Below are 13,595 nucleotides of genomic sequence, written 5' to 3' on the forward strand. Positions count from 1 at the left end.
TGCCCATAGTAGGTGCTCAGTAAATGTTTGCTGACAGAAGGACTGAGCAAAAGACTCCCAGTGCTTCCCCACCGCCCCAGCCCTCCGCCCTCTGGCCGGTCCCTCCTGCGAGCTCAGCCACGTGCCCCCGTCTCTCCCAGGCTTGCCTCCCTGGGAAAACAGTGGCACCGAAATCCCGACTCGGTTTCTACTCTGCTCCTCACCCCTCCTGACTCAGGGACTCCCGCCCCCCAGTGCTGCCCAGAGGCGCCCAGAGTAGGGACAGAAAACGTGAATACTAATGAGAGAGAAGCCCGTAACAATTTATTACCTGGCAGACGGCAGGCTGGAGAAGACAATTTGATGGTCTTTGATGGAGGTCAAGAAACAGGAAGGCTGTTTTATTAACTTAATTGTTTCAGTGGCAGTAAAACGGGCGCGGGGCCGTGAATCTCCCGTCCTCCTGGAGGTGGCGGGTGGGGGGCCGGCAATTCTCTTTGCAGGGCAGCCGGGGACGGGGGCAGCTCTCTTTGCAGGGCAGCATCCTCCACGCGGTCAAAAGCCTGTGGGTGGGCCAGAGCGGAGGGTCCTGCACAGGGCACGGCTGGCCCAGCCCAGGAGGCCACAGGGTCGGCACCTCCGAGGGCGCAGGGCGGGTGGGGTGGGGGAACGAACCGAACCCCCAGCACGTTCCCCGCAGCCCCGGGCTCCTCCCTCTGATACCTCCCCTCACCTGGAGCCCTGGCCCCACTCTGTGGTCTTAATATCTGTTTAATTAAATAATGAGGTACAGTGAGAGCCCATGACCTCATTTTTGGAGCCACAAATAAGAGATTTACGGGTGCCCTCGTTAGAGCTGCTGGCAACAGGCATCTTCCTGAGCTAAGAGGAAGCCTCACACTCTGGGCTCACAGAAAAAAAGTCGTTTATTAAAATTATTGCCCCAGAGAAAGGGCAAAATGACGTATTTGAGTGGGAAGCAGGAGCGTGCGGTGGTGGGCTTGCCAGAGGAGTGGGAGGCGGCCCCAGGGACCCACCAGCCCCCCCACCAGCCTCGGCCGCCACGGCCCCTCAACCAGCCTCCTGCCGGGGAGGCCAGAGCTCCCCCAAAGACTGCGTGTCTCGCCATGTTTGTCACCCCCCTCCCCGTGTCCGGCCGGGACCCCCACCCTTGCCCCCTGCAGCAGCGGGGCCCAAAGCAGAAAGCGGGACAGGGATGTGGCTGGCAGGGAAGGGGGAGGGAGAAGGGAAAGTGCCAGCCCACAACGACCAGGTGAGGGGGGCACTGATCCGGGGCCCATCAGTGGGCCGCCCCCACATGCTCATCTCCAGACTGGACTCCCCTCCTCCCGGCGGCCGAGTCCCTGCCTGTGCAGATCAGGTCCCTCGAAATAGGTCTCAAAGTGTATCCGCCTCCCTCCGCAGCCACCTCAGTGTCACCACACACAGCACCTCCTCCACTGGCTTGGGGGCCACAGGGGCCCCCTCACTGGTGGGGGCTCACACTGACTTTGGGGGTCACGTGCTCAAAAGTCCCCTGCAGCCTCCCCGACGGGGTCTATGAGCCACTGTACCCTTCCGGACCAGCTGCAAACAGTGCTGGTCTCGGGCCCCCAGAGCAGCTGATGCCCCCACGGCAACACCATGCACCGGGCCCGCCCAGCCCAGCGAGCCCACGGTTCACGTTTTAAGGTGGACCTCGTGACGATGGTTCTCAACACACGGGCCAGGCCGAGGCTTGCCTCTGTAGCGTGAGATGGCCTGTGTGCTTGACCGGGGGTGGGGGCATCACGTGAAGAGAGGGCCTCCGCGGGGTGTCCCCAGGAAATGTACTGTCCAAACTCAGACCCTGGAGAGTGAAGGGGTGTTACTGACGATTATACCCAGACAACAGGTGCCTACCAGCTCCACCCCCGGCAAACCAGGACATGGGGTCCCCTAAGGGCCCAGAAGCCTCTGAGGTGGAGGAGAGAGCCCCTCGCTGCCCGGGGCCGGCCGGAGAGGTGCTAACCCAGAAAAGCAGCAGGCAGGCTGTAGCCAGACAGGGCCACCGCCTGGGACACGGCCTGGCCCACCTGGTAGCTTCCAGACAAGGGGACTGGCCCCAGCTGGGTAACCTCCCGACAAATGACAACAGCACAGTCCACCCCCTTTACTTCTCCCCTGAGCCCCCAGCCCATCACCTGTCTGCACTGGAGGGGGAGGGGGTCTGGCAGGCCCCAGACCTCTTACTTCCAACAGAACCTAAGGACCAGAGAAGGCCATGTCCGTCTTGGGTGGCCGAGCCCAGGCCGTCGGCCCTACTGTGGGGCTCCTCCCGAGCAGGCAGCCTGGTGACCTCCGTGCTCTGGTGTCCGGTTCTGGGGGGCCACGTCCACACAGGGGCCCTACATCAGTAGGTGGTCCCACAGTCAGATTCCCGAGGGCCTCGCCTTCCTGCCCAGGCTCCCTCTTGTCCATCCGAGGGTCCCTCAGTCAACTCAACTCAGGTTCCTAGGGTATCCAAAATCTCCCCAAGATTCTGCGTCTCCCAGAGATCCTGCTGCAGATCGGAGGTTCTCAGTCATCAGGAGTCACGGCCTGAAACAGTGAAGGGGTGTCACCTGCCCCCTGGACAAGGAGAGCTGCAGCACCAGGGGACGGGGGACGCGGCTCCCTGGCCGGCTGCCCTGATGGGGAGGGGCGAGGAAGGAGCCCAGACAGATGCCAGAGCAGTACTGGGAAGGGCAGGGTGGGAGGCAGCCCATGACCCCACCCGCTGGGCCTCAAGGGTCCTGTCCTGCTGGGTGGCCATCCCACCTGGGGGTCACTCCTGCCCTGCCACAGCCTCTTCACCCCTGGTCTGCCCACAGGGCACCACTCCCAACTTCAGCGGGAGAACTCCTACACACCCTCCCAGGCCCCAGTTCTACGCCTGCCACTTCCACGAAGCCCTCTGTTCTCCAGGCTGCTTTCCCACAGGCCTCTCCTGCACCCCAATCCCCGCTCCGAGGCTGAGCACCCCCTGCCTCGGGCGACACCGCGGGCTCTCTGAGCCCTCATCCCGATCACCTCTGTCCCAGTGGCCAGGCAGCCCCCAGGGCCCGAAGAGCCTCGATAAAGACCTGAGAAATGAGTACATGACCCACATCCTCAGCTACAGGCGCTGGGAGAGCCACCGTTCCTCACTTTGGGCACGTGAGACTGTCCTAGGTCCGCTGGCTCCCAAGTCCACGTTGGCTCTGTGATGCTGCCCGTCTTCTCTGCCGGGCGGTTAGCTGGGTCCCTAAACCTGGTCTGGCTCTTAGCTGTGCCCACTCGGCGTCCGCTCCTCGGAGCCGGCTCCCTCTCCCTCCTGCCACCCCCTGGGTCTCTGGGACTGGAGGGTGGGGTGCACGCACAGCCTTGGGGACTGGGTGGCCAGAGCCGCACCTCCTGTCCTGTGGCTCCTAGCCAAGAACTTTCTTGGTTATGAGAACTGCTCCCCCCCCACCCACCCCCGCCCTTGCCTCCCTGAATATCCCTCTGTGCCAGGCCCACATGGCGTCCAGTAAGGAGAAGCTTGTCCCGGCCTCCCGGAAGTCCCCGGTCCAGATGGAGAAGCACAGGTGTAGACATCCGGGACCCCAGTCCTCGAGCAGGGAGCACACCCAGCGTCTGGCTGGAGAGCGGGGAGTGGCCGGGGGAGGAGGCAATCCGCCCCTCCGGGGTCCTGCAGCACCGCGGGAGCCACCCCACCCCGCGCCCCCTGCCCTGAAGCGCCCTTCCCGGCGCTCCGTGGGAGACCTCTCATCTTGCTCCGCGTGCCTGACCCCCTGGAAACTGCTGGGGTGGGACAGAGGGGCACAGGTGGCGGGGGGCGCTGTCTGCGGAGGTGAGGACTTGGGCCCCCGCTGGGACAGGTGGCGGTAAGCGCACGCTGCCCCGTGTGGGTGCCTGCAGAACAGCAGCCTGTCTCACTCCATCACGAGACGCGCTTCGTCGCCAAAACGTAGGACACATTCTCTCAGGCGAGTTTACTGACAAAGGTCAATTTTAAATAAATCAGCGTGCCTGGAGGTTCCGCGCGGCCTGAAATGGCAGTGGCGGCACGGCGTCCTTCCTGGCTCCCAGAGGGACAAGCGGCCAGGAGCACAGCAGCGCTGGCCCTTGAGGCCACAAGCACGGCCGCGGCTGGCGCACTCCGGGGCCCCCCTCTGCGGGATGACGGGTTCCAGGGGCCGCAGCAAGACCTCTGCCGTGGCGCGGACCGGCTCAGGGCCTCGACCCCTGCTCTGCACAACGGGGACCACGCTGTCACCTCAGCCAGGGCCAGGGAGGCTGGAAGGTCCCGCTGCTGAGGGTCCCGGGCCTTCCAGTCCCTCCAGCCCTCATCTGCTGCTTTTTTCTTCTAACGTAGCACTTTAATTCCTGTGATGCATCTATCGCTACTTTTGAGTTACCTCCTGGGCAGCCGCTCTCAGGCCGGCCAGAACGGACTTCAGATGTGCCCTTGCTCACTTCCTGCTGGAGACGGCAGCCCCACACCCCTTCCCGGTGTGACCATGAGACACAGCACACTGTAAACGCGATGAACTCAACGACACAGGGCCAAGACGCCCACCTTGTGCGATGGCATGCTTTTAAAGAAGCGGCCAGAGGAAAGGGTAGCGGGGGGGGGGGTGCCCCAACCGCAGAGATGTCCGAGGGTCAACTGGACACGGTCTCCTAGGTCTCCCATCAGGACAGAACTGTCTTCCCCAAGCTTCTTTTTGTTCTGAGTGGATTTGAACTACTGTCGGGGTCACTTGCTTTGAGCCTGAGGAACTTCAGTGTTTCTCAGAAGGTGGGTCCACTGGTACCAAACTCTCTCGGGTTTTGTGTATCTGCAAACGTCGTTCTCTCTCTTTATTCGGAAAGACAGTTTTGGTGGACGCAGGAGTCTTGGCTGTGGGTTCTCTTCGAGCACTCGGACGATGCCGTCCCCGCGCCTGGGGTCAGCTGCCAGCCTCGTGGGGCGCTCTCGTGACCAGGGAGGGCTTTCCCGGACTCTGGATCGTAGCGTTGGTCCCACTGGAGCTCACCGAGCTGGCTGGACTTGTCAGTGGACGTTTCCTGATAAACCGGGGGATTTTCAGCCACTGTTTCTTTGCGTATTCTTTCCCTTCTGTCTCCTGCCCTCCCCGTCCTGCGGCTCCGACGGTGCACATGGGTGTCCCTGTTTCTCCGAGACTGTTTGCTCCTTTCCCATCACTGTCTTTGCGTTGTGTGATCTGTGGGTCTCTAGGTCAAGATCGTGGATCTTCTTCTGCCAGCTCATGGCTACCACTGAGCCCCTCTAGTGAACCTTCCATCGTGCTTGCTGTATTTTACAACTCCAGAATTTCCACTTGGTTCTTTTACTTTTAATTCTGATCTTTTCATTGGTTCCATTAGTTGCGTCGCTGTGATGGCACCTTCCTTCACTACTTTCCCTTCCCTGTTTGATGCTGGTTTCCTTTCCTCTGACTGTATCTACGGCGGCCACTTTCAAGTCCCCTCCTGCTCAATCTAACTCACACACGGCCAGTTCTGGGGCCTACTTTGTTTCCTGGGGTCTGGGCCACACGGGCCGTTTCCTTGCACGTCCAGGTAGGAGACTAGTCGTTTTAGGTAATGTGCTGTAGCAGTTCCGGGCACGGGCCACCCAGGCCGGATCGTGTCACCAGTCCCATCTCGGGGGCGGTGGGGCGGCCTCCCCCAACAGCTTCTGCTCCAGCCTCCCGCTGCTGGCCAGGGGCGCAGCCCTGGGCTCGCCCACAGTCACCCTGGGAGGACAGCGGCTCCGGCTGTCTTCCCTGCCCCTGAGCTCCTCTCCCTGCCGGCCGAGTGCTCTGCTGTCTTCATTACTGACGCCCTGGGCGTAAAGGGCTTCACTGACTAATCCAACCAAATTTGGCTCCTTTGAAAGAACAGCTCCTGAGATCGGTGTCTGAGATTGTCCCTGACCAGCCTACAGTTCAGCCTGTGTCCCCAGTCGATCCACCGCTCCTCCCACGCGCTGTTCTCTGCGAGCTCCACTTTCCACAAGCACCCTTGAACCTCACCCTCCGTGCAAACGCAGTCAGTCCTTTTGTGGAAGGCCTGGGCCCCGGGGGTGGGTGGGTGGGTGGGGACAGCAACTCCAGCCCTCTGGGCCTGCTGCAGTGCGGGGTCCCCGCCCCACGAGTGCAGGCCCACACACTGCCCGCCCCCATCCTCCACACCCCGGGCCCTCCTGACACAGCAGCCCTCCATGGCCTTGGGGAGCAGGGCCGAGGCCCAGAGTGGGTGGCGGGGGTGGGGGTGGGGGTGAGGAGAACTGGCCCCGGCTTTCCCGGGCTGCTCCCCAGCAGGGGCCCTTGCGTCCTCCACAACTGCAGGCCCAGATGCCCCTGGGACCCGGCCCAAGGGACGGGAGCAGAAGGGATGTGTGCCAGCTGAGGGAATTCTTGGAGGAGGTGCTACACTTCCTGCTCCCGGTGGCTGGAAGCAGACACCAGGATGGGGACTGGAAGGACAGTCTTGACGCGAAACGGGAGCCACGTGTGACAAATGGCAGAGGAGCCTGGCTGCACGCACGCGGCCGCCTCACTGCCCTGGACCCCCCTCCTGGACTTGCTGGGCGGGGCTGAAGCAGGCAGGACCTCTGTTCTCTTTACCGCCCTCATGGACCCCCTAACGCCCCCACCGAGCCACCCTCCGCCCCTCACCTGTGTTCCGGCCTCCCCAACTTCCGGCCCTTCTCGGGAAACCTGTGCTCTCTGAAGGCAGGACAGGGGCCTTGTCTGATCACCCGCCGGCCCCAGGCTGAGCACGACGCCCAGCACAGGGCGGGCACTTAACACACGTCACGCCTGTGAACGGACCGTCCGCATGCTCCCACGCCAAGAGAGCCCGCCACAGCTGGCACCCGGGGCACCTCCTCCCCAGAGATGCTCAGGCGGGCCCTCGGAGGCAGCATGGGTGGGTCCCGTTTGCCCCAAATTCTGCTTCCCCCGCGGCACGGGCTGCCAGGAAAGGACACGGTCTGCATCTCTGCGTACCCCCGCCTCCAACCCCATCCCTCCAGAACCACGTCTGACTGCCGTGGCCCCGGGCTGCCTTCTGGCCCGGGTGGGACTAAGCAGAAGAGGTGCAGGCTGGGCCAGCAGGAGAAGATGGCCAGGGCTCCGGGCCAGGGCTCGCAGGGGACGGGGAGCCCAGGCTTCCTGCCTCAGCAGAAGGAAGGGGGGACTGGTTCTACCCCGTTCCAATTTCCCATCCAGTCTCATAGGGTTCCACCCAGCAACGTTTGGGAAAAAAGATTCCGAGGCTAAAACGTTCTGACCACCGAGCCTGAAGCTGGGCAAGGAGGGGTGAGCAAGCAGCTGGGAGGGCCCTCGGAGGACAGGTGGGCGTGGAGGCCTGTGCGAGCCCTCGCACGTGGCCATGTACCTCGGTCTGCGGTCCAGGGAAGCTTGCTCGCCAGAGGCCTGCCTGTCCTGCTCCGCCCAGAACCTCCGAGCAGCGCGGCACCGTGGCTGGTTCTGGAAGGAGCGCCTGGAGGACAGACACCCCCCCCCCCCAAAGGCCATCTGGTGACGAGCATTTATCGTTAGGTTCCAAAACGGCCAGGACGGGGGCAGGTGGTGAGGGCGCTGAGAGCATCCACGGCCTGGGGTCTAGGGTCCGACGGGGACAAGGCATCCACAGGGGACCTAGGAGGCGGCCAGGAACCCCATCTGCTCTCCCCTCCCTCACGACACCGCCCGGCAAAGTCGAGAACCACGCCAGGCTGTGCGGGGAGAGCTTCTCAGGACGTCCGTCCGCCTCCCCGCTGCCCGTCGCCACCGCCGAGGGCAGCGCTCCGGTGACTCCCGACACCTAAGTTCCCTCCAGGCCGCGAGCAGCTGCGATCCGACAGCAGCGGCCCCGACACACGAAGGCGAGGACGCGACAGCGACAGAGCCCCGCCTGGAGCCATCCGGCCCTAGGACTCGGCGACGACTCTTAAAAAGGCCCGTGCTTCGTTCACCATCTTCACACGTGCACAGAAAGCACGCACGGCCCACGTGCTGCCCCACGGCGGCAGCGGCCGCCTCCCGTGTTCAGAAAGACGTGACGGCACCGGGGGGACCGGCCGCACGCCAAGCACCGTTCCCGCGGCTCCCGGAGGGACACACGGCAAACGGAGGAAGGAAAACGTCGTGCCAGCTCGGCCACCAGGCCGTGACTCCAGGGGCACGGAGGTGGGGGGACACGTGGGGAGGGGAGCACGGCCGGCAAGGGGCCGCAGCGGTGCCGGCGAGGCCGGAAGCATCCGGGACACACGGGAGGGACCGCGTCTTCCCCCGGCCAGGTGGTGCCGCCGGCTCCTGCCCGCACGCGGCACAGAGGTGGGAAGGGCCGACCGCAGGAGTTCAAGCATCGCTAGAAACCTAAGCAGCTCGTTCCAGCGCCGGGTCGCGCGTGCGCAAACCTCAGCCTCATTTCCGAGCGCCTCCTCAGGATTCGTCAGCGTGAAGGCGGGAAGCGCGGAATCCCCGGGAGCGAATGGTGAACTCGGAGCCCGGACACCAGACCTGCCGGCAGTGCGCCACGGGCCCCTCGGGGCAGCGGGCAGCCCGGGGGGACGGTCCTGCCCGCCTGTGGGAAGTGACTCCGTCACGCCAGCGCAGCGTGCGGCCCCCACGCCCTGGGGTCCCAGGAGGAACGCGCGGGAGGCCGGGCGGCTGAGTGAGCCCGCGGCTGAAGTAGGGACCCACGAGCGGGGTGACGACGTGTGCCTTCGAAGCCGCAGGCGAGGGCTCTGCCGACTCACGGTCAGAAGCGGAGTCCCAGCCGTCGGGCCCACCTGACGCGGGGATGGCGGCCACACGGCAGACCCGGGCCGACGGGACGGACGGGCAGGCCGTGGGTGACGCCGACCCGGTCCAGTGGCCGCAGGTACTGCCATCGCTTGGCCCGAGGACCGGCTTTTCTCCTCCCGGACGCACAGACGTCTCCACCCGCACACACAGCAGGGCTCAGCCAGCGCGCACAAGGCCAGAATCCGCCCGGCACGGTCCTGGGCTCCGGTCACAGGATGTTCCGCTAGGCTATCGGTCTGGCGGACCCTTCCAGAAGGGCTCCTCACGTTCACACGCCAGAAAACACGACAGGCCCGCGACGAACCAGAACACGCGGGATGGGCCGCCCCAAGTCGCCGAGACCCCACGCCGGGCGCCCAGCCTCCTGGGCGAGCTCTGCCCGGCTCTGCGGCGCCCCCAGCCATCAGTCCTCGGCCGCCGCGGACGAGCAGGGCAGAGGGGAGAGCTCCTGGGGGGCCTCGAGCTTGACCGCGGCCCTGAGGGCCACGCGCCGCCGCTTCGCCTGCCGCTGCCTCGCGAACACCGAGCGCAGCGCGCGCAGCTGCCCCACCTCCTGCGCCGTGAAGCAGGGCTGTCCCTCGGCGAAGCGGACGACAGAGTCAAAGGCCGAGGCCGCCTGCTCCCAGGCCGCCTCGTCGCCGTCCTTCTCCACCTGGTCCGGGCCCCCCGCGGACGGGGCCAGGCCCTCCCCGGCCTCGCATCCCAGCCCGTCTCCCTCGGCGGCCGCGCCCCGGTGAAGCCGGCTGCCGGGGCGGGCCGGGGCCTCTCTCCCGAGCTCCGGGATGTGCGCGAAAGTTTGGTCGTGAGGCTTCGTTGGGAGACGCTCCAGCTCCTCCTCGGAAGACGAGCCTTCGGCGAACGTGGCCGCGGGCCACAGCTTCCTCCAGGCCCGGCTGAAGACGTGGCGGGGCACCGCGCTCCAGGCGCAGGCCACGCTGACGATGGCATCGTTCATGCTGTAACGGGGGTGACGGCCCTGCGGCGTGGCGGGGGGGTTGATGAAATTCCTCAGGAAATCTCTCCGAATGCCCTGGTCCATGGGCTGGATGGAGGCGGTGGCGCCCGCGGGCAGGAAGACGGTGAGGACGTTGTCGGAAACCAGCTGGGACTCCCGCGGGCGCGCCCGGGCGCCGTCCAGCAGGAGGATGGCCTTGCCGTCCTCGGGCAGGCCCACCGCTCGGAAGTGCTCCCTCACCGAGGGAACAAAGATGTGATGGAACCAGTCGGAAAAGATCTCCTTGTCCACCCAGGCGTTGCCCTGGGCCTTGTACGCCACCGGCAGGTGCTGGATGCCGCGGAAGGCCCTGGGGCCGCCGCGCTTCCCGATCACCAGGGGCTTGATCTTGTGCGAGCCGGTGGCGTTGGCGCACACGAGGACGGTCAGCCTGTCCTTGTTCTGCTTGACGCCGGGCGCCGTCCCGCCTTCCGGGCTGGCAGTCGGCGGGCACCGCCAGAGAAGGCCGGTCTCGTCAGCATTGTACACCTGCTCCGGGGACAGGCCGTGCTCGGCGGTCAGGCTCCGGAAAAAGCCACAGAACTGCTCTGCCGCCCGGTGGTCGGCCGCTTGCTTTTCGCCGGACGCGTCCAGCTTCTTGATGCCGTGCCTGGCCTTGAAACGCCACAGCCACCCGCCGGAGAACACGCAGGGCTCCGTCAGGCGCATCTGCTCGTAGAAGTCCTTGGCCTTCTCGATGAGCATGGGGCCCGACACGGGCACGCCCTCGGCGCGCTTCCCCAGGAACCACTCGTACAGGACGCGGTCCAGGTGTTCCAGCTTGGGCGTGTGCAGGGTGCGTCGCTGCTCCAGGGCCTTGTTGGAATCCGAGCTGGCAAAGAACCGGAGCAGCTGTGCCTTGTGGGCCTTGATGTCGTACAGGGTGGACATGCCCACGTTGTACTCCTGCATCAGGACCTTCCTGCTCTCCCCCTTCTCCAGGCGCGTGCAGATGTCGATCTTCTCCTTCAGGGTCAGCACCACCCTCTTGCGCTTCTCCCCCGGGCTCCTGCCGGCAGCCTGCTTGGAGGCCATGCGGAGGCCGGCTTGTCCCCGGTGGCTGGGGAGACACTCGCCGTGGGGCCTGGCCGACTTCTTGCCTCTCCCGCCCCTTTCCTCTGCTCCCGCCCCTGCCTGCCCCGTCCCTCTGACCCCGGGGGCCACCGTGAGCCTCCGCCGCTCCTCTGTTCCTCCCTGCGGCGTCAGCTGCGCCTCGGCTTCCGGGCTCCTAGCGACGCCGGCGGCTCCCGGTGCTCTCCGCAGGAGACGACCGGTGTCACACCGCCCCTACTCGTCCACACTGTTGGAACCTGTGGCCTTCTCTCAGGGGGACAACGGCAGCCCCTCCCTTCAAACATGGACCACAGAGTAGAGGGGTCCTGGGAGCCGGTTTCTGGTTAATCGAGGCTGTACCGCCTGTGCTGGGGACACCCCTCTGGGCTCTCGGCACGGTCCCACATGCCTCGCTTTAGGAACTGGAAAGCAGAACAAGGGGAGAAAGAACGTTACTGACCACACGCCTGGGCCACCTGCACACACGCCCCCGTTAGTTTAGACCCGCTGGGAAGCTGCAGCGGAAACCAAAGTGTGGTAGGGGAGACCAGAGACCTGAGCTGGCCCAGGTGGCGTGGCACCGGGAAGGGCGCTGGCTCTTCCCGGCCCTACCAAGTGACAAGTGACCTCTCGGCCATCACAGCTCCTTCAGGCCAGACAACTCCACTCTTTCCTAACATCTGCCCAAACACCCCAGCCCTCCCTGCCTCGCGGAGCAGACTTGTGGGGCGGAGTAGAGGCATCCCTGCTGGACCCTTCGAGATTACCCACCACACTTCACCTGCGAAGACACTGACATCCTCCAGCCTGCGAGCAGTAGAGAGCTGGTGCCCTGATACGGACCGGCCCGCTAGCTGACGCAGCGCAGTGTCTGCCGGGAGGGTCCCCTCACTTCCTTCATGACTTGGTCACGTGGCCCTCACTCCCCTCCCCAGCTACAGCCTGCTCGCTGTCCCGCGACGAAAGACAGGCAGTATTCACCACGGGCTTCTAGCAACTCCCCACCCCACCTCTCACCCAAGCCCTTATTTTGGCCGTGTCTTCCCACAGATATGCAGACCGTGAGGCCAAAGACTAGCCTATGCGGAGCATAAGAACATAGCCCTTTGAGCTCAAACTCTAGGCACATCACCAGCCAGCTCTGGGTGTGTCCCTTCCCCCTTCTGGGTCAGTCTCCTGGTCTGCAAAGTGAGGGTGCTGCTCCTTTACGGATCCTACCCTTATCCTAGTTACTGGGAATGACAGTGTGAGAGCAGATTGCTTGGACCTAGAAGGGGGGAAGTAAAAGGCCACTACCCACCCCTAAGAGGGTTCCATATGACAGCACCCCAGGAAGGAGGGGCCTGGAACCTGACAGGAACTAACTCTAAGCACAGCAGGGAGAAGAGGGGGGAGGAGGAGGAGGAGGAGGAGGAGGAGGAGGAGGAGCAGCTGGGACTGTGGAAAAGGCCTCCTGGAGGAGGCTCAGCACCTGAAATGGGGCCATTAGGGACGTTTCCTGTTGTGCACATGCAGGTGTGTGCAGAGTAACATAAGGTAGCTGAGGACACTGTGGACCAGCCTGCGAGGCAAAACTCCCTTTACAATTGAAAGGCAGATACTCCGATATTCTGAAACAACTTCTCAAACCAAAGGGTAACCTAATACGGAGAGAGAATGGGGTGGGGTGGGGGTGTAGCCTTGTGAATTCAAAGTAAGCACACGAACGTGCACGTACACATCTTATCCTCCTGTGCCCAAAGGATAGAGAAGAAGCTGGGGAGAGGGCATAAGGGGCCAGAGACGGGGCCGCGGGGCGGGGGGGGGGGGGGAGCACCTGTCCTTAGAAAAGAGCCGCAGAGATTCAGGAGAAAAAGCGAGCAACCGCCTTCCCCTGGGAGCAGCCGTAGCGTGCAGGGGCAGGAAGGGCCGGGACCGCAGAAACGCGGGGCGCGGCGCGGGGTTGGGGGTGGGGGGTCTGCGCGGCGCAGGGGCCACACCCGGGGCGCCCGCGGGAACCCGGAGCCGAGGGGCAGTCGGGTTTGAGGACACGCCTGCTTTGAGAGCGTCTCTCTCCCGGGACCACGTTTGGGGTGGAAGCTCAGTCCCGGGCACGGGAACAACCCAAACAGGGAAAACCGAAAAAAGTGCAAGTCTGCGCCGGGGGGCGGGGCGCCCGTGGCCGATGCTTTCCTCGAGCGGGGTCCCCGGGGGTCTGCGAGGGGCGGCCCCGCGGCGGGGCTGGGACGGGAGGAGCCTCCGCCCGGGGAGCACGGACTGCGCGGCGCCCCCGCCCACCTCCCGGCCCCCCGGCCCCCCGGTCCCGCTCACCTGCAAACCCGGGCCGCCGCCACCGCCGGAAGTGCCGCCTCTCCCCGCGCCGCCGGTCCGCGCCTGGCCGCCTTCCCCCAGCCACTTCCGGGACGCTCTAGGCAGCCTGGAGGACTGACTGGGCCTCTCGCTGGCCTTGCGGGCCGGTGCGGAGCCGGTGGGTGGGGCGCGAGGCGGCCTCTCCCTGTGCACCGGTGGGGCGGGCGCGGGGGCGTTGGAGGCTCGAGTTTCGCGCGAGTGGAGCCCTGCGCTGAAGGACGTGGGGGCCCTTGCAGTCCCGGCCAGGGTTGGCAGGAGGACGGTGACGCAGCCCCCCCTCCCTCGGTGAAATCCAGGGGCCGGCGAGGTTTCCTTCCCACTCGGCCTCTTGCTGAGCTGGCGCCTCATCCGCACCTAATTTGCAGGGGTTGCGTGTTGATGTTTGAGACTTT

The 13,595-nt window shown here is 64.9% G+C and overlaps 1 protein-coding gene across 6 annotated transcripts; it reads right to left on the reverse strand.

Moving 5' to 3' along the window:
- Positions 1–209: 209 nt before the first annotated feature.
- On the reverse strand, positions 210–13,215 carry JRK (Jrk helix-turn-helix protein). Of its 6 annotated transcripts, none has more exons than XM_042973190.1 (3): positions 13,165–13,215; positions 7,393–11,276; positions 210–2,559 (listed from the first exon to the last, which is right to left on the reverse strand). In XM_042973190.1, exon 2 carries the CDS (start codon positions 10,834–10,836, stop codon positions 9,211–9,213), a length of 1,626 nt encoding a protein of 541 aa, XP_042829124.1. In that variant the 5' UTR covers positions 10,837–11,276; positions 13,165–13,215; the 3' UTR covers positions 210–2,559; positions 7,393–9,210. The 6 variants fall into 6 exon arrangements, with proteins under 6 accessions (XP_042829124.1, XP_042829129.1, XP_042829128.1 ...); XM_042973195.1 differs by lacking the exon at positions 13,165–13,215 and having other exon boundaries at positions 210–2,366; positions 2,465–2,559; positions 7,393–11,277; XM_042973194.1 differs by lacking the exon at positions 13,165–13,215 and having other exon boundaries at positions 210–1,828; positions 2,212–2,559; positions 7,393–11,277.
- Positions 13,216–13,595: the final 380 nt, after the last annotated feature.

This window comes from Panthera tigris, chromosome F2 (assembly GCF_018350195.1).
Source record: "Panthera tigris isolate Pti1 chromosome F2, P.tigris_Pti1_mat1.1, whole genome shotgun sequence".
Lineage (NCBI taxonomy): Eukaryota > Metazoa > Chordata > Mammalia > Carnivora > Felidae > Panthera > Panthera tigris.